At 43.7% G+C, this 20,923-nt stretch overlaps 1 protein-coding gene across 6 annotated transcripts in view; it reads right to left on the bottom strand.

Moving 5' to 3' along the window:
* Positions 1-6,411: 6,411 nt before the first annotated feature.
* Positions 6,412-20,923, bottom strand: part of LOC136486434 (receptor like protein kinase S.2-like) — a 39,720-nt gene continuing 25,208 nt past the window's right edge. For 2 of the 6 annotated variants that reach the window (XM_066483324.1, XM_066483321.1), the window contains 12 exons: positions 17,624-17,888; positions 15,926-16,151; positions 15,678-15,831; positions 15,340-15,555; positions 10,807-10,864; positions 10,380-10,546; positions 10,031-10,292; positions 9,730-9,925; positions 9,484-9,634; positions 9,195-9,374; positions 8,444-8,536; positions 6,412-7,131 (listed from right to left, as the gene is read on the bottom strand). In XM_066483324.1, the coding sequence (XP_066339421.1) occupies positions 6,616-7,131; positions 8,444-8,536; positions 9,195-9,374; positions 9,484-9,634; positions 9,730-9,925; positions 10,031-10,292; positions 10,380-10,546; positions 10,807-10,864; positions 15,340-15,555; positions 15,678-15,831; positions 15,926-16,151; positions 17,624-17,888 (2,484 nt within the window). In that variant the 3' untranslated portion in view covers positions 6,412-6,615. The remainder of the gene's footprint in view (positions 7,132-8,443; positions 8,537-9,194; positions 9,375-9,483; positions 9,635-9,729; positions 9,926-10,030; positions 10,293-10,379; positions 10,547-10,806; positions 10,865-15,339; positions 15,556-15,677; positions 15,832-15,925; positions 16,152-17,623; positions 17,889-20,923) is intronic. The other 4 variants (XM_066483326.1, XM_066483327.1, XM_066483325.1 and 1 more) reach the window with 4 other exon arrangements.

The following is a 20,923-nucleotide window of genomic DNA, read 5'->3' as shown; positions in this document are numbered from 1 at the left end:
AATCGGGTATATGACAGCCTCTGTCCCCTTGTGTATAGGCTGCGTGTCATTGTGCCATCAGGAAGGGGGGTTCCTACATCTGTTTGTCGAGTGAATATAATGGCCCTAACTTGTTAGATAAACCTTTGAAAGGCTTCATAGTGAACCATGCCGACCTTCCTTGGAAGTGGGTCAAGAGATTAGCTACCTCGGGCGAAAGGGTAAATCATGACTCACAGTGAAAGTGTACCACCTCTGCAGATTGTAAAACTGGTATATCAGTCATGCTCATGGTCATGAGCGGCCTTGGAACATTTACGGAATAGATGATGAACACTAATGATATGGATGATGAAGATGCTCATTAATGATTACTGTTTATGCTATTTATTATTCATGTTTACTTGATCATGTGTTTATATGGGCTTGTGATAAACTTGTTGCTACTCCTATGCTAAAATTGTGACAATTAAAAGCTAATCGCAGTTAAACCAGTGTCAGCCTTTTGAGCCTCATGAACCCCATGTTATATTTGTTGAGTACGATATGTACTTACACTTGCTTTACTTTTTAAATCTTTGAAAAAATCTCGGATGGGTACTAGATTGCTAGAGTTTAGAGGAATTAGGCTTGTGATCAACCAGTCAGTTGTCCCTGTGGAATTAGAGTCTTCACCCGAAGATTGGAGTTGTCTTTCCGCTGTTTGTTATCTAAGATTATATTCTTTATACTTGGTACGTTATATATTGAGCATTGTCTATTGATATTACCCTTATTTGTAGCTATATGTGAGAATTGACTTCCTGGACTCATATATGGTGTGTATCTGGTTTTATTCTTAAAACCAGGTGCTACACAAGCCCTTCATGAATTCGCTTTGCCTCGACGCAAGCTCTGTGATGACACCACATGCCGCCCTGAGATCCTCCTCTAGTTTTGAGGGCCAAATCTGCCAAACCTATCGCCCACTATTTCAAGGCCCAAACCACCACACCCACTTGGAGTTGCGTTGTAGCTACACCTTCTCCGCGATGTTGACGCGTGTCCTGCTTGTCCTTCACTACTACAGAATAGGTATTCACTACCAGCTCCAGAACCCCCATCGCCGCCAGTTTTGGCCCTCGGAAGTGTAAGTCAACGGTGATGCCCATTGTCATTACTGCCGGTTACAAAACCGGCGATGATAAAAACTTATCACTACCAGTTCGTGTTACCAGCCGGTGGTGATAAGGATTTTCAAAAATTCCAAAATTGAGTAAAAAATTATCATTTTTTTAATCCTGGGAAGGCCCCACAAGTCACGCGATTTTTCGCGCGCTGCGCGGTGCTAGGATTCGAACCGGAGACCTATGCCCTCACGCGTAGCTGCTCTAACCACTCCGCCCCTAAGTCAGTTGTGTCCATACAACATGTATATTCCTTTGGTACTAACTTCTTATGATTTGAAAATGAATATTTAGAACCCTAAACGACTTCAGATAAAAAAGTCATCAACTACAAAGTTGTTGTTCTGATCGAGATCTACAACTTTGATGTTGGTGGTTTTGCCATCCGAGGTTGTTTGACAAATTTGAATTTCAAATCGTCAAAACTTCAGCCATACAGTTGGGACATCAAATAATTTCAAATGAAAAAGTCATCAACTACAAAGTTGTAGTTCTCATAGAGATCCACAACTTTGGTTTTGGTTGATTTTCCATCCGAGGTCCATTGCAAAATTTGAATTTTAAAATTTTTGAACTTGAGATACAAATTTAAGACCCTAAATGATTTCTAATGAAAAAGTTTTCAACTACAAAGTTGTAGATCATAGCGAAATCTATAACTTTGCTTTTGATCATTTTTTCATCTGAGGTTGTTTGTATATTTCAAAAAAATTGAATTATAAAATATAAGAGCTTCAAACAGAATTCTGGGACTGCAAACAATTTCAAATAAAAAAGTCATCAACTACAAAGTTGTAGATCTCATCGAGATCTACAACTTCAATATAAAGTTTATTTTCATCCAACTTTGTTTGAAAAAGTTATGAATTTTATTGTGCTGCAGCATAAATCATCACCGCTGGTTCGTATTACGAACCGTTAGTAAAAAAGATTTTCACCACCGGTTGGTACCACAAACCGGCAGTACAAATAGGTCGACCATCACTACCTGTTGGTAACACAAACCGGCTATAATGATAGGTTTATCACCGCCGGTTCGTGTTACCAGCCGACGGTGATAAGTGCCCAAATTTTCACCAACGGTTCATAACACGAACTGGCGGTGAAAATCATTTCACCAACGGTTCGTAATACGAACTGGCGGTGATGAGTATCACTGCCTGTTTTTAGCAAACCGGCGGTGAAAGTGGCGGCGGTAATTACCTGTTATGTAGTAGTGCATGGCTGTCCAATCACCAAGTGTGATGCCTTGACATGGTCCGATTGTCATCTTGACTTTGGTCAACACCATCTCCATCATCATCCTCGCATGTACACTTGCTTCTCGAGGTTTCCAAGTGCTAGATGTCCATGGCCCATCCTTCGGCCCTCAGTCCCTTGGTGCAAACCTTCATGTCCTCCCTTCACTGCTCCTAGTCCATCATGCACAGACTCCTCACTTGACCTTCACCATTATTATGGATAATCTCACGCTCAACACCTGCACATCATAAAGCCGAGAGACATGTTGCACACATAACGTACTCACGCCATAGTTAATCTCAGTACAGTAAACCAAAGCTTTGATCATCACCTTGATAATCACTCATTACTCACACATGAGCACATATCCACTGTATGTTCACACGTGACTTCTGTCTCCATACCAAATAAGGTACGAAGCTATATCATACCGCTCCTCGAGAAATATGATGTTGTATTAGTACAGTCGCAGCCATAAGATGATGACATAATCCACAATGGTATTCTGGAATAGTCATATAACATTCTCACCGACCCAGCTCAAATGCACTCTGGAATAGTTATATCACTTTTCTCAATGATCTAGCTCACATGCACCTCATGGCACGAATGCATATGATGCAATAATATTCTCCAATTGCAAGAAAAGTACTTACCACATACCCCACAAACATCCCCATGCGTAAACATATCAAACGCTTAAACATATCACTTACCTCTTGCTAAAATACTTTTCATAAGCTTTAGCATTAAAGAACATATTGAACTACGTGAAGGAATAAGTTACTAATTATTTAGGTATACCATATTTGTTTGGTTAATCTTTTGATAGAGTTTAGGTAGAATAAACCAAACCAAATTTATTTGCCATAGAACAATGATGCAAACAACACAAGTCACATTTTGGAGCACTGCTACACCTATTTTAGCAACATGAACTCAGTTCATACATTTACACAAGCATATTTGATTAGCAAGTAAAGTGATACCATGTTCCAAATCACCATGCAAACCAAAACAACAAGCACAACGTTCAGTTCACAACAATGGTGCTTGGTTATTACGTATCTTTAAATCTACAAAATGAATGATAGTACAAATACATATTTGGAAACTTAGAACAAAGGTTGCTAGCACCGTGGAGCCTCCACTAGCCATAGATATCACCACCCCGCTGTTGATCTACATAGAGAGAGGAAGAAGAGATGAGCATGACAAGGTGAACCCGAAGGGGATTTGGACACGCACACTACTACATAAAGGGTTTGTAGGGGCGGCTCAAGACCATTTGTAGGGGCGGTTTGGTCAACCGCCCCTACCAAATCGTCTCTGCAAATCATGTATTTGTAGAGGCGGTTCCCTGACCGCTCCTACAAATCGATTTGTAGGGGCGGCTGGTGTTATCAGTCGCTCCTACAAATCGATTTGTAGGGGTGGCTACTAACACCAGCTGTCCTTATAATACCTGTTTGTAAGGGCGGTTTAGTCTAGAACCGCCCCTATAGTACATTTTTTCCGAAAACAAATTCAAATCCATTGCCGTCGTGCCCCCGGAACTGCAGAGGCCACCGCGCCCACGGCCATCAGCGAGCAGGCAAGGGAACGCGCGTCGTGTGCCCGGTTGCCGCCCGAGCTGGCGTAGAAGCACAGGCCCACTGCTGCCAGGACCTCGCCGCTATAGATCCAGTCACCGTCACCTTGGCCACGCACGAGGGTGCGCGAGATCCAGCCGCTGCAGTCCCTCGACGTGCGCTGCAGCGGCAGACAGTCCGCACCCTGATGGTAGACTGTCTGCGCCTGAGCTGAGCGACGCTTCCTGGACGAGAACGACATGGACCGAGCAGTCGCGGGTCTGCTTGCAGCCAGCACTGGGAACGAGAGCGGCAGACACCGAGGAGACCGGAGCAGCCTGGGCTGAGCGGATGCTCACTGGAGCCCAACCCTGATACCTTGAGGAACAGAAAGGGGCGAGCAAAAGAATGAACGGGAAACTAACAGAAGGACCGGAGGAAAATAGGTGCTCGCCTGGAGGATTGATGCACGCTTTTGCCAAAGCAACTTGGCCAGGAGATGCACACGACCAGGATGCTAGCAATGGCAACTCACAGGTGCCCTCACGGAACCACAGCGAGAACCTGACGAAGAACAGTAAAGAACGAACAAGAAAAAAGGCACCAAGAAATTCAACCAAATCCTACCCAAACCTCCATGATTCATCCCCAGAATTTGCATAGGAGAAATTCGACTTGCTACAAATCTATCTCCAAGAAATCATCGCCTGGGATTAATCCAAACTCCGGGAAAAATTCAGATTGTAGACAAGAACGGGTTTTTTCTCCTCAAAAGCGAAAACCGGATCGATCTACGAGCTCGTGCCAAATTGATTTGAATCACTGGAGGGATTAGTTCAGCACGTGTCCTAGCTCGTCATGGATGAACTAAAAACTCCCCAAAACATCTCAGTCCAAAAAGATGAAGCAAGAAAGGGTAGGGAGAAGGACGACGAACATAGAACAGCAAACACAAAAATACACAGCTCAAAGAGATGAACCCCGGAGGGTAATGCAAGGTAAGGGCCTCTCTCATGAACAATAAAGGCAGAGTTGGGAAAAGGAAGGGGTGGGTGCGTGCGGCGGTAAGGGAGATGGCCACTGGCTGCACGTCACGCGACGGTGGATTCGCCAAACCAGGGGCACGGCGCCGGTTGTTTTCCAAACCACGCACGCTAAACGAGATGAGGTGGGGCCGGTGCAGCAGGGTCGGTCAGCAACCAGTGCCATTCCTCCCAAAACGCGCCGTCGCCGCGGGAAAATTGGGCCGGCGAATTTCCAATTCACGCGCGCGTGCTCGGTCTCAGAGGGAACGCGGCAAGGGACAAGCGAGGACAGGCAGGGCTCAACGGTTTAGCCGAAACTGCGGTTGCGGTCGCGCGAAAACAGGGGCGGCTGGTGATTGAGCCGCCCCTACAAATCGCAACACCAGGGGCGGTTGGTGAGTGAGCCGCCCCTACAAATCGACTCATTTGTAGGGGCGGCTTGTATCACCAGCTGCCCCTACTGTGCTATTTGTAGGGGCGGCTAGTCTCGTGGCTCCCGAGCACGCCACTGTAGGGGCGGCTCCATCACCAGCCACCCCTACAAAAAATTTATCCCGTTGCTATAAACCGTTTTTCACGTAGTGGCACCAACTTGGAACGATGAAGTTCCCTGCCCCCACACATGACCAAGCCATCCACCATGGAGATGATGCCTTCTCCGACGCCTCCCCTTTATGGATCTAACTAGTCCACCATGGGTAGATCCACATAGCATGATGCCCTAATCCACCGCCCTCCGCTTAGCAACGGTCGGATGCGTTGGCGCCCACATGAGATCCCTTACTGCTAGCACTAGATCCAACATCGCTTGTATGGGATCCACAGCCACCCACACTGGATCCATCTCCACCTGCATGGGACTACAAGAGAACCACATGCCGTAGCCGGTAGGAGAAGTCGGTAGGGGAGTTCAGCCAAGCATGCATGTCACTGCTAGCCATGGAGGAGGAGGCAGAGGGACATGGGGTTCTCTGGTGACAACCGCGTCTGGGGTGGCAGAGGGAGATGGAGCTAGGGTCGTGGGGATGGAGAGAGAGGCGGAGGTGCTCAAGCGCGAGACCCTGGTGGCAGCTGAGAATAAGATGAAGTGCTCAGCTAAGATGACACCCTAGGACGTGTTTGTATACTACCCAAGTTTGATGGGTCGATAGTGAGCCTCAAGCATATTTTGAAAGATGGACAACTTAAAAGCCAACCTGTAAAAATGGCCCAATTCTTAGAGGCGAGGTTCCAGCTGCCTGGCTCTATAAATTGATTAACATAGGCAAGGTTTGTCTTTAGGTCTCTAGGTATTATCAATAGAGACGGCTTTTTTATGCCCGCCTCTAAAAATAAGATGGACGTGTGTCCTAAAATCTTTCTTTTTGTAGTGCGTGTTGCGTCAAAGAATCCAATAAAACCACTCCTTTGGTGTAATCAAAGTGGAGATGTAATATTTTGTTTCTTTATTCATGTAGTAGTCATCATCATATTCATTAATACAGATATCCCAGTACGTATTAAATAATTTCGTCCAGAAACATGAAATTCAATTTTAACAAATCTCAAAAATGTCAAAAGTCGAACTAGATTTCATATATGCATGCATAACTAGATTTTAACATTTTAGGCCCTTTCAAGGCCATCACTGGGTCACCAAGCTGGTAGAAAACAATCCACGAAGAGACGACGGAGGTTCTCTCTGCGGAAGTGGAACCAGGGTCCAAAACAAACCGCAGTTTGCGTGTGGACATTTGTAGCCAGCTTCACCGAATGCACTTCACGGCCGGCCTCCTTGGCTCTGTTGATAAAACTGCTGTGCTGATAGAGGAAGTCAGGCGGAGGGGGGTCCTGTGCCAGCAGCAGGTCCTCGTCGCCTGCTCTAGTGCTAACAAGCTCGAAGAATCCGCCGCTGCTCACTGGTCTGCGCAGGGTCACGGCGAGGGTGAGCTTGGACTTCGGAGGCACCACGCCGCATGTTGGCCCCTCCAAGTCCCGGATCGGATGACCCTTGCTCAGGAGCCTGAAGGCGACGCGGTCATTGGTGTTGTTAATTAGGTGCAGCTTGGAGGAGATCGGCGAACCGCCACTTGGCGTCGAGGGGAACCGGAGCCGGAGAGGATGGATGCTGAGGAGATCGCTGCTGCTGGGGCCGCGCCTTACCTGCAACTGAGGGAGGAGAGTGCCTCATTCATATATTAGGTACAGAAAAGAGTTTAGAGCTTATTTGAACATCATCATTAAAAAAATTAAACATTATTGAAGCATGAAATTTGTGTGTCCATACACACATTTCACGCCTCAAATAACTTCATATGCTGATGTTTTTTATTATACCATCGCACGACACCTACCAAGTTTTGAGATGAATCGAGAGAAGATTCCATATAGTGGGTGATGTTATGCGATCACCGAGGTGGCGCTACCGCGCTAGGACTACAAGGTTTTAAAATTCTCTCAAGTTTTCTTGTTTTTTGCACAAATTGCCTACATATATGGTTATTGCTCATCTTTAGAGTTTTCACTAATACACAAGAAATATTAAATATCATGTAGTGATTACTCCCTCTGATTTATTTTATAGGGCATCTTGTGACATGGCACGGTCTTTTAAATTATACTTTTACTATTTATTTAGATTATAATATATTGTTTATAATTATAAACTTATAATTATTGGGTATAAATTTAATAGTATCAAGTCTGTATTACAATATTTAAAATTTGTTAGCTAAATTATTGACCAAAGATTATAAAGTTTGGCTCAACACATATGCGAAATGCCTTATAAACTACTCCCTCCATCCCATATTATCCGTCGCTTTTGGTTTCCGTGCCGCAAGTTTGACTCAATTTGTAGAAAATACGTACAACATTTGTATCTCTAAATAAATTTATTAGAAAACTAGATTTAAAGATCTTTTCAATGATACCAATTATGCACCATAAATATTAATATTTTTAATATATATTTTATCAAAGTTATTTCTCGGGAAGCGAAAACGACAGATATTTTGGGACGGAGGGAGTAGACTAGAAGGAGTATTATCTATGACCCATAATGAAAGAAAGAATCTTTATTCTTTCTACTTCATTAAATATTCAGAATGATTATCTAACTACACAATAATAAAAATGCACATGTTCCCTTGTCGGCACTAAATTTCAATATTTCACAAGTACATTTTACAAATGGTTGAGGGTTAAAGGTGTGTTTAGAACTATCTCAAATAGGGAAGGTTATAGTTTATAATCTAGCTAGAACATTTCTCAAGAGTTATTTACAATAAGCGTCCTATAATTATTTTTGTTACAAAATATTAGTTTGAGATTATTGGTTCCTATATATAATTTATTTTTCTCCTTGGGTCACTTAACTAAGAAAACAATTGTGGACAAGAATATTAAACCTTGGCTATTTGAGAAAAACACTTGGAAAATGTTGAGATATGCTATTGGTAATAGTACTAAATGAGCTCACCTCAGCACTTGTATCTTCTGGCCCCTCAGGTTCATGTATACTTTGCTTGGGTGCATATGCAGACACACATCCCGGTGGGGGCGGTGGGCACGGCTATTAATGAATATATACAATTTTTTTTAGTGATATATAAACTCTCGGAAAGAAATCGATTCTCTCATAGACCAAGTCAAAAAATATAAATGCATACAATTTTATTTGAAGAATTTGCATGCCTTCAATTTGCAATATAATATTCAGATATGTGGATGCCTATATAATATCACAATACCATTACATACAAACAAATAAAAGAATAGCATCATCTCTATCTAGCAAGGCACGCACGGTCTAGTCTTGTACCAGCTGCTTTGCACGAATATACTGTACGTGAAACAGGTATTGTAAGTTATATATGATGTATGACTTGTATTCTTAATCTTTACACTATATCGTTGTTAAATACTAGAATGTAAGAATTGATTGAATAACACTACCTAATTATTTCATACTTCAGCTGCTTTAAACGAGCAAGCATTTTAAAACAACAATTACATGTGGATGCCCATGGTATTGCTGTGTGTGTGTCCCACAGTCCCGGTGACATGTGGGGCTCAACCGTATCATTATTGACTGTGTCGCAAATATGGAATTATCCAAAATTGCAATGGAAGGAAAAAATTACTCCCATATTTATTGATTGGAAGTTATGCTGCTACGAGGGAACGTCCACAGAAAAGTAACAAAATATATGTACAAATGATCATAGTACCTTGATTTCCATCCTGTTCAGCTTATCTATGATCTCCACTATATTGGGCCTTCTGATTCTTTCATGCTCCACACACTTCAATGCTATTTCAGTGCAAAGCTTTACTTGTCGGCAATGTGTATCCAGTATGGAACCAACGAGTGTTCCATTATCCCACCTTTTCCTCCAGATCCTTTGTACCTGACAATACAGATGTATCCTGTTAAAGAAACATTGCATATGCAGTTTGTATATTTCCATATATATAGAAACATTGATACTGTTAAAGACAAACAATACTGTTTCTTACGTCATCAGCAAACTGTTCAGAATTCATGCCACGATATTTGGAGTAGCCCCTTTTTCCAGCCACAATCTTTAATATTATAATTCCCAAGCTGAATATGTCAAATTTTTCTGAGATCAATCTTCTTTCTATGTACTCTGGTGGCTGGTATTCACTGCATCCAATATATCATAAAAGAAATTTGTAGTTAGCACGTATGGGATGACTGGAAAGTGATACATAGAACAAGGCAGACCGCTTAATAATTACCGTGTTCCTATATAGCCCTTGAAAATCTCGGCCATGCCCAAATCTCCAAGTTTTGGCACCATATGTTCATCGAGTAATATATTGCTAGGTTTTAGGTTCAGATGAACTGCTTGACGTTCCTTGTGGATATATTTTAAACCTTCACAAGTTCCCTTGATAATTCTGTACCTTGTATGCCAGTCCAACACGTCTTCATCTACAGTTTGAGTCAACATTATCAATATGGAACAGGACTATCCCAACTAACACATTCAGAATTAAGAGTAACAAACTACAAGCTATTTGTGAAGGAACATCATACTAGACAGATGGTTTTCGAGGCTCCCATTGTGCAAATACTCCAGACAGAGTGCTCTTGTTGTCTTTTCAGTCATAACTAATCTACCATTGTATGGTACAGCTTCATATTGTGTTTCGTAGCAATAGTCAATCAAACACACAATGTTTGGATGCTCAACCTTCATAAGTCTGTCAAACTCAACCTTGAAATCCTCAGCATCAGGTCCTAGCCCGTCAAAATCAAGTATCTTCACTGCAACTTTTTTTCCATTTTCCTTCTCTCCCTGTTAAAGATGTACTGATAATCAACTTATATTAGTGAAAGATGGAAATTTACTAGACTTACAATGCTTATCCACGGTATGTTATACCAGGTACACTTTTCCAAATGAGCCTGCACCAAGTTTCCGATTCTCGGAGAAATCGTCCGTAATTCCTTTTAACTCTGTGAGCATGAGACCTGTTGATCCCTTAGTTGTTGAGTAGCTGTAACGTAGCGGCCTTGCTTCCATTTCTGCTGGTAACAGAAAATTGTGTGCTGCATAAGCAAGCATGCTATAAGATCAGAGAGAGAGAGAGAGAGAGAGAGAGAGAGAGAGAGATGTGTTAGAGCTAATTGTAACCCACACATTCTCACCCACTTAAAGATTTACACTTTAGTCATTGCTTTGTCAAAAAATTGAAATGGGGGACGATGGCTTGGACTCGTGCTAGATTAATATGTTGGTAGAAATTGCAAGCAAGTTGATAGTAAGCCAACATGGCATGCATCTACAGAGAGTGAGGTTTTCCATGTACCGGCAATCAGTTGGGCTGATATTTGTTCTTCGCTAGTTGGCATGATCATTCGGGGGTCCTGCAATAAAATAATCATTCACACATGTAGAAATTATGTGCAACCAATAGAAAATTACTTCACTTTGTCTTCCTAAGCATATTAGCACTCAATATTCGAAAGAATATAAGCCTCTTATTCTGTTTTGTCAATTAATGACATTGTGACAATCATGACAAACATATGCTTTGTTGAAATGATATTGAGTGAGGTCACAATGATGGCTTTATTACTGATTTTTTCGTAGTGGTTTGTTGGATATGGTTCAATGGATATGCATAATGACCACAGGATAGACTTCTACTATGTGTCATTTTTTGAGTTGATAGATACTCCCTCCATCCCAAAAAGAATGTTGCTGTGGGGTTCATGTTGGTAAAATTTTCTTAAGTTTGACTAGATTTGTAGTAAATATTAGCAAACATTTGTATCTCCAAAGTTTATTATGAAAATATATACAATGATTAATCTAATGATAATAGTTAAGTATCATCAATATTGATATTTTCTTATATATATTTCATCAAGCTTGAAAATGTTTGACTTCTATAACTTATGGGACGGAGGGAGTACATCAGTTTAGGTCTTATTTCTCCTTTGGCCATGGGGTGCGGGGGAGTTTGGTGGCGTTCAAGAGTATGATATTGAGCCTAGCAGTTATGTGTTGTGCACACTGAAATCTTGCATTTGGTGGCTTGGATGAAATGCTAAGGTGCAAAGACACAAAGACAAAGCAAGGACTTGAGGGGATTGAATTGTTGCGTATCCTAAAAAATTGTACTGAATGATCTCAACAAATAAAGTATCATATTGATTGATACTCACAGGATGTTCTAGTGGAATCACCAAATGAAAGTAGTAGGGTAATTGACACAAGGGCGTCTGAGACTTGACTGAGTGACACTAATAGGATGCTTTGGTGGTGTCACTGGACACTAGCACCACAGCTCAACCATATAGTAAAGTTCGCTCAACTGTGGTGGCTACGTACTTTTTGAGGGATTCATCACCATTTCCAATTGTGGTCTCTTGCTTCCAAGTTATGACCATAGTCACTCATCAAAGTGTCGAGCAAGATTTGGCAGTAGAGTGATTTGCATCTTCCTAGCCAAATGAAGACTAAGGACAACACTCATTTTTAAAAAGTAGCAAGTGTGCATCTATGCATGTCTTTGGCTTGTGTTTTTTCGATCAATTCGGGGGGAGTTCCCACCTACTTATATTGAATCAAAGGAGCAAAAAGCTCGAACAGATATAGTATACTTCCGGCATACAAGAAGGTGTACACATAGTAGGAGAGGGGGTGTGGAGAGATAGAGTACAGAGAGCAACTGAAGAGTTGTTACAACAATTTAGCACAGGTAACAGGCAAGCCATGGCACCACCCGTAAGACAACCACCAATCACCAAAGAATGCCACCACCAAACAACATACTCGCCGATGCACCAAGATTATTGTGCAACCACACCACCCCTCGTAACTACGTCGATCCAAAGCCATTCTCTATGATGGAGCACAATGGAAAGGGGACTAAGGGTGGTGAGAAACACTCCAACCAGGGCACGCTGGAGACGACGACCTCCCTTTAAGCTGAAGGCACCACCTATTGCAGCACATCCAAGCTCCACGTAGCGTAATCGAATGCCAAAATAAGGGGAGGAATCCTTGAAGGGGGATGATGGAAGAGGTAGACCGCATGGCATAAGATATGATGACACCACCAACAGGAGACCGCCGACGTAGCAGAGGCGCCGAGGGCGGACACTCACCAGGCCATGATAGGAGTCGAACTTGCAATGCCTGCCATGTCTGTCGCTAGGCAGGCTCAAGAGATGAACGAATGAAGGGGGGAGCAGGAGGTACCCCACACAGGCAACATGGGGCGAGCGGATTGTTGTGCCGAGATAGAGCACCTACCCGTGCACCTGGTGCAACACTTTCGTTGCACATTAGCCCATGGATGAGCATAGGCCGCCGAAGAACCAAGTGGAGGTGCCACTCTCCAGCACCTCCCCGTGCACCGGGCATGACACTTTCGCTACTCGGTCGAGCACACCAGGAAGACGTTGTGCCATCACAAACCACTCTGGCCAAAAGCCCCAAAGCCAAAGTGAGCGGTAGCTCCGTTGATTTTGCACGGTCGCCTAGGATCAGCACCAATGGAGGAAGTGGAGGGGCTTCGGCAAAGGGTGGCACTGGCGAAACCGAGCAGACGCCCATTTTCTGGGCCAGGTAGGTGAAGTGTGGGGCACGGGGACTAAAGGGGGGCTGGGTGCGCGCCTTCCCATGCCTGCCAGAGGCCGATAGAACTAGACTCAGGGAAGATGCGACGTGCGTCGGCCTCCTCCTCACCGCGCAGGCCATGGACTTGCCCTATCGGGGCCAGCAGATTCAGGCTCTGGGACATGGATTCAGATGAGGAAGTGATGGACCTAGGCTCGAGAGGCTGGGTCTGCCTCACCGACCGCTGGAGGGTGCCAGAGACAGGGAAGAGGAGCGCTAGGCGGTTTCGGTGGTGGATCCGGACTTGGGGAGGCTGGATCTACGTTGTCGGTAGCCGGAGATTGCCGAAGACGAGGAAGAGGAGCCCTAGGCCGCCGAGCATGTTCCTTGCACGGAGAGCTCTCGACCCGTAGCTAGGCAAACTGCCTCGTTGCCGCTGTCCTTGGGAGCCGCACGGGCTTCCTGGTAGCTCCCTCTAGCGGCGGCGAGGGGACGGGAGGAGGTGGAGTTGGGGCGACGGCGGCTAGGGTTTCTTGCCACCTGAACCACCCATGCAGGTGGGCTACACGGGCGTGTCTCACCAGATTATTCTTCTCCTCGTCTTTGGCTTGTGTAGATAATGTGAGACTCTTTATTTCTTACTCTAGGCAATGTTTTCCTAAACGGTAAACGGTCTTTACACGGTCGCCCTTCGTTTAGCGTTTAGGCTATTTACACGGTGTTTAAACGAAGTTAAATGGTCTAAACGGTTTTGTACTTTAAAAAATACATATAATTATATATGTGCATGTAAAAAATCAAGTATTCTAGCATTTATATATATTTATCCGAGTAAAAATCAATTATTTTGGTATGTATATATATTTATGCATGTGAAAAGAACCAAATATAGATATTTATGCATGTAACATATCAAGTGTACACATTTATAAATATAATAAACTTAAGTATACAAATTTATCTATACAAAACTGAACTAGATTTACCTCGTGTTCGCCTAAACGGCCGTTTAAACAGTTGTTTAGCTCGTTTAATGCTGTTTATCTCCGTTCCGTTTAGGCCGTTTAGGCCATTTTTTCCCATTTTTTGACCGTTTAAACGGTCAACCATTTAATTTCCGTTTACCCCCTAAACGAAACAGTTTACCACCGTTTACCGTTTACTGGCCGTTTAATCCGTTTAGGCGAACACTGACTCTAGGTGATCAGCATCACAAATAAGGGTAGGTGGTATTTGTTCTGACATCCCAAGGAGGAGACTTATGGAAGATCCAAAACAAGTTGTGCTCGATTTGGAATTAGCCAATCCAGAGTGAAAAATAGATTACCACTAGATAGCCCTTACACCTTATGTAGACCAAGGGAGAGTTGCAACCTTGCATAGGGGCTCAACGAGGACTAGCAAAGCTTGCCAACCATTCAATACCTCAGGAATAATCAAGTGTTCCAACCACTTCATTTATATTATATTCCTAAGTTTGCTTATTAACAATTTAATTTGTTTTGATTCCTTTCCTATATTTTCCTTGCCAATATACGATTTGAACTAGAATGAAAAACTCTGAGCCTTAGATATAGATGTGCATATCCACTATAGATATAAGTTATTTTAGCTATGTGGCTAGCATTTGTGTATTTTTAGAGCTAACTGGATATGACGTGAGGGGAGGGGGGGTTTTGTTGCTGATCAACACAACCCACCCTACTCCAACTCGCCCTACTCCAACTCAACCCCAGCTACAGATATTTTCATTAGGAGGATTGTTCCTTAGCATGTGTCTTATGCACTCTCTCTACGAAATATCTATGGACATCTTTCTGATGGTATACATCAAGGCTAAATCAAGTAGTAACTATAATTAAGTACTGCAATCTGGACTAACCACATGATTTGTGCTAAGTCTGGTAACTATTTTAATACTAGATAGACATGATCGAGACTAATGAGTAATGTGCACCAATCTGAGTACCCATCTTATTTGCCTTTAGAGGGAAAATGTGTAACACCATTATGTAAGTCTTACTGTGCCTCCAAGATTTTTCTAGTGTGTGGGGGAGATATATATATATATGCATATGTGGTGTGCAGGATCTACCATGTACTGTATCAAAGAAACAGATGTCAAAACTCTATAAGTTGTTCAAACATTTCTGAGACACAGGGATGGAAAATATGTCCCGTCATTGAAAGTTCTATTTTATGCCTTTAATAAAATATTTCCACACAAATAAATAGAAGTGTGCATACCATTAAATTTAATTCGTATACATACCCTTTCTATATGTCGACCTTGATTATTTTCAAACATGCCCATTTCATGTTCCATCGCATTCAGCTTATCAATGATCTCCACTATGTTGGGCCTTCTTCTTTTGCACTCCATGCATTGCAATGCAATTTCAGTGCAAATCTTTACTTGTCTGCAGTATGTATCCAGTAAAGAACCATTGCATGTTCCACTCAACTTACTCCTCCATTTCATTTGTACCTGATAAAACAGGAATGCAATTGAATCTAGATGGATACTATGTACACAAATACTCTACATTAAAGGCACATTTGAAGCAAAACAATATTATTCCTGGTAAAAAGAAAACTATCGTTCCTTACAGTATCAACAAAATTATCAGAAACCGTGTCATCAGATGTGTAGTAGTCACTATGCCGCTCCTCAATAATCTTTATCATAATAACACCCAAGCTGAATATATCAAACTTCTTTGAAACCACATTTCTGCCTAAGTATTCGGGTGGCTGGTATCCACTGCATCCATGGAATGGTACACATATAAATTTGCTGTGGGCTTGATTTGCTTACTAAGAGTATGATGCATTTGCACAAAAACCAGTCACCTTACCGTGTTCCTATCAGACAACTTGTGATCTGAGTTCCTTGGTCGCAAATCCTGGACAAACCAAAATCTGCCAGTTTGGGCACCATATTCTGGTCTAGTAATATATTATCAGGTTTTAGATCTAAATGAAGGACAGGTGGTCTTAGTTCCTCATGCATGTACTTTAAACCCTCACAAATTCCTTTGATAATCTTGTAGCGTGTATGCCAGTCAAGTTCTTCATCTGCATCTTATGGTAAACAAAACAAATACACTTTAATAGGATGGAAATACGTAGAACTATTTCTTTTTTTAGATAATGGATTCATTAATCGGACCTCTATATTCATGAAGGATATACACAGCCAAAAGAATACAAGAGCAGTTAGACTCACAACTCAACATAGAGGAGAATACACAACCAAAAGAGGGAAAAACTACAACCTTGGCACATCCCTACTTCCTAACATCCTCAGATTCGGCGAGTGAAAGTTGTCAAATCACCACCACCCCTAGTGCGCCATGGCTACGAACATCCGCTGGTGCCATCTTCATCCGCTTCAAGTGAGGCGAACGCCATGTGACGCCGGTTAGCCCACCTTCATCATCCGTTGTCCAATAAGAACTAGCCGATCGAAGGCCAGCTGACATGATCCATTTCTGCTTCGCCAGATTCCAAGGCCTCCATCGCCCATAGGGCAGCGGCAGTCATTGGGATCATGGCCTTCGCCTCTGCTGGAGTCCTTTGTGGCTGCCACCTAGGATAGCCTCTTCCACCCAGACTCCCGGCCTCCGCCACCCTTAGGGCCGCCGCTGCCGATGGGATCTGCCTCCTCCTCGCCAAGATCTTCACCAGTGCTCAGGCCATCGCTGCCCCTAGGGTTGCCGCCATCGCCGAGGAGGTCTTCGGATTGCCAGGCCACCGCTGCTCCAAGGACACGCCTGCATACAGAACCACCTCCGCTAGGTCCGCCTTCTCCTTGCCAAGGACAGGTAGTCGACGCTTAGGCCGCCACCGTCCTCCTTTACACCTGCCGCCGCTTTTCTATTGACATGCTACATTAAGAAGGGAAAAAATCCACAATAGGTTCCTCCACTATGCTTCAAAAAAGATAGTAGGTTCCTCTTTGTCCAACATTCACTGAGTACTTCACAATTGGTGAATTGACCCTTCTACTTGGCATGCCGGTTCACATGGGCTGTTTTTGGATGCAATGGACTCTGGTGTGGCATTTATTCATTGTCACGGATTCCCTCATCTCTATTCTCCCTCACTTCTATATAGGCCTGCTCATTAATCCCTTCCTTTATTTGTCTCTTAATCCTCGCAATCTGCAAAATTCCCTTTCTCCTCTCCCCCTCTCCTGCCTATCTTCTGCCTCCCCCATGACAAAACCCAAAGAAGCCATGGGGTCACAGTGGGTTGGCCGGTAAGGAATGGGAGCAGTGTGATCTCTCTCTACTACATAAGTGTGGCCACGCAGCATCCCCTAACTCAAAAGAGTTAGGCACCAATACATGCTACATTATTGGATGTTATCTGTCCTATAGATACAACCACGTCGTGCTATGTAATGTGAACCTGTATTTCCATAATAGCTTGTAATCTGTACAATTATAGTACACGTTGAAGTTGGACAAACCACCAAATAGAGGAACATAACAAATACAAGGTCTTTCTCAAATAGGAACAACTCAAAGTTACGGTGAAGGACACCTTACTTGTAGAAAGATGCCTTTGAAGACTCCCATTCTGCAAATACTCCAAGATGAGTGCTCTTGTTGCCTCTTCAGCGAGAACTAGATTTCCATTGTATGGTATAGCTACATGTTTGGTTTCATAGCAAAAACCCATCAACCGTACAATGTTTGTATGGTCGAGCTTCATTAGGTTGTCAAATTCATTCTGGAATTGCTTACTAACAGAGTCTGGTTCCCTATTGTAAAGCAACTTCACAGCAACCTTTTGTCCATTTTCATACTCTCCCTGTTAGAATACATATATTTACTATTACTTTTTCAATTGTAAAAGAATTATAAATGTCAACAGGATATTAGCATGAGAATTAAATGCTTCATTCTTCTATCCTTCATCCTTCCTGCGTGTCTTTCCAAATCAACATCACCTCCTCATTTCACTCCTTAAAAACCCAACAACACTTCATCCTTCATGCATGTTTTTAGAACGAGGTTCCAAAAAAACAGGGAGATAAATTTGCACCAAGGCCGACCCAGCAAAGAACACAGGTGGTCACACGTCACAAGTAACAATTCACATGATTTTATTGCACTAGTAGAGAAATGGGTTGTAGTCCTGGTTGGGAACTGGCTTTAGTCCCGGTTTCCCAACCGGGACTACGAATCCGGGACTAAAGGTCCTGGCCTTTAGTCTCGGGTCACATAACCAGGACTAAAGGTCCATCCTCAGGAGAAAAATAAACGAAATTGTAAGGATACCTCTCTTGCGATGTGTGAGATTCGAACCCAGGACCTCTTTTCTCGCGCATAAACTCCTTACTAATTCAGCTGTACATCACATGTGACAGGGTCCTGGACACTCTCCTTTTGAATTGACCTGTGGGGTACCTTTAGTCCCGGGTGGGAGACCTTTAATCCGGGTTGGTGACACCAACCGGGACTAAAAGGTCACCCTTTAGTCCCGGTTGGTGTTACCAGCCGGGACTAAAGGTTGAAGGACCTTTAGTCCGGGTTGGTAACACCAACCGAGACTAAAGGTGGCCTGCTGCGAAAGCGTGCCAGGACAGGGGCCTTTAGTCCCTGTTGGTAGCTCCAACCGGGACTAATTCTTTCTTTACTCCCGGATGCAAAAAATACCGAGACTAAAGCCCAAAATCGAAGCGGGTGAAAGGTCGTTTCTCTACTAGTGTTGAAACCATAATCTTCCACCTCATGTTATCGTTTCTTACCCTCCAACCACATTGTTGTTGCATTATTGGTAGGAATATCATAACCTTTCATTTTGAACATTGGTCGAAACAATTTTCAAAGGCATCGGCTTCCAAACAAGTATGACAAAAAAGTTTGCAAACATTTTTACAATTTTGCTTCAGATTGAGATGCATATGATACATCCCTCCATATAATTATTATAGAGAAACTGAACTTACTTAAACAGTAAGAAAAACTTTTTCAATGATTTTCAAAGGTAGTTCACATAGCAACTACATGTGTATATAAATGGTATTTACCAAGGTGGTTCCTTATGTGGACCACCTCAAAAATGGGCTCATTTCCACTGGGTCCTTGTAGGCCACGCCATTGGAAATCAATTTCTAGAGACCGTCCTAGACAGCTGGGCCCATCATGTGATTTCTAGAAACTCTTGTATTTATAGACCGCCTCTACAACAAAATAGTGGTGTCAATAAAAATCATTTTATCATAACGAAGCAGAGGAAGAGACGAAGTACAATATAATCATTGTAAGGTGTATGAATGTGTGAAGGAATATTTATGAGGAGGAAGAAGGGTGAGGAAGAGGCAGAGGAGCAAGGTTTTAGTATCTTGGGTGATTTCGACTCTAGGATCGATGCAATGGTCAACATTAAGGCCATAATGGCAGCAGAGCATCATATGCATCTTTCTCTACAAAGCCCTTGCCCAACTACCATTTGGCCTAAAGCTTGTGATGGAGGAGCGAATGGCATATATAGGGGAGGCTGGCACAAACCTGGATTCATGCAGTAAGGTGCGGTTGTAGGGGAGTACGACACATGAACATAGTGCTCATATGTCGGTAGGCACATCGTGGCATGTCTATAGACATCCATAACGCAAGTTACGAATGTTAATAGCCCGATATTGAGAGAGACCCCATGCTAGAGGACCATGATAGTGAAGACGGTAACATGATTACAAGGAAGGTGGCAACATTGTTGCTGAGAATGAGTCACCCCTTCCACAAGTGTTTAGGTACCCCTTTTGGGAATGGGTGGCTTTAGTTAGATATTCCCTTGGCAAAATTGGTTGTTGGACACTAAAAGTGAGGTTACTTTGCCAGCGGACACCGAAAATAAATCGATTTACTGGTGGACACTCTACATTGTGCAAAATTTGCTAGAGGACATCGAATGCATAAAAATATTAATTTCTGCCTTAAGAGGAGAGAGAACAGTGGTGAAATGATGATTCTGCCCCTGCCCTTTTCTTCTTCCTCCCTCCTCCTTCCTGCACGCAGCGCTTGGCACCGCAACCTGGCCGGCGGTGAGATTTCCGGCGGCAGGCATGGCACCGCAGACTTGCGTGGTCTCCCACACCCATCTAGACAAGTCGCGGTACCAATGGAGGCCTTTAGCTATGGCCGCGGCGTGAAAAGCGGCTCGACTCCTAGGTATGGCGGCGGGCTTTGCCGCCTCCGGCTCGGTGTGGCCTCTATGTGCGCACGTGAACTCTAGGTGACCAAGGTGGAGATCTAAGGTTCGAAGTCAAGCTTGGGAAGGTAGACGTGAAGCGTGGTTGCATCCATGGCGATGTCGCGGCGAGCTCATGGCTGCAGTGCTCGGCGTTCTACTACCAGCGGCAAAGACCTTGGCCACCGGCCACTGGCGCGGGCTCCAGCGACCTAGGGAGACACCAAAATGAGAAAGAAGGATGCGCCAGCCATGCGCGACCTCTGCTCGACAGCGTTAATGGCGGGTGCGGCGGTGGCAATTTCCCAAGGCGACGACCGACGTCGCCTACAACCTAGAGGACCCGCCCTCGGTGTACAACAACGAGTCCATCCACAGCCACCTCGATGGATACACATCGATGGCAAGGACGGTCCATGGCCCAGAGTATGATTTGAGCGCCCATGACCTTGATGGAGAAGTGGTCATGAGGGCGGGAGGAGGCAAGAAGCATGGCCGATTCTGGATTGGCGATGGCACAATCGACACGGCCAGTACTCTCACTCTCTCCCAGATTAGAGCATGGAGCACGAGTTCCAGCCCGGCGATACGCCCACGGCCAGACTCTACACGGTTCCAGATGAACGCACTCCAGGTTATTTCTATTTTATTCA

The sequence above is a fragment of the Miscanthus floridulus genome, chromosome 10 (genome assembly GCF_019320115.1).
Source record: "Miscanthus floridulus cultivar M001 chromosome 10, ASM1932011v1, whole genome shotgun sequence".
Lineage (NCBI taxonomy): Eukaryota > Viridiplantae > Streptophyta > Magnoliopsida > Poales > Poaceae > Miscanthus > Miscanthus floridulus.
The sequence above is the reverse complement of the archived record's forward strand: the minus strand, read 5'-3'. Positions and strand labels throughout refer to the sequence as shown.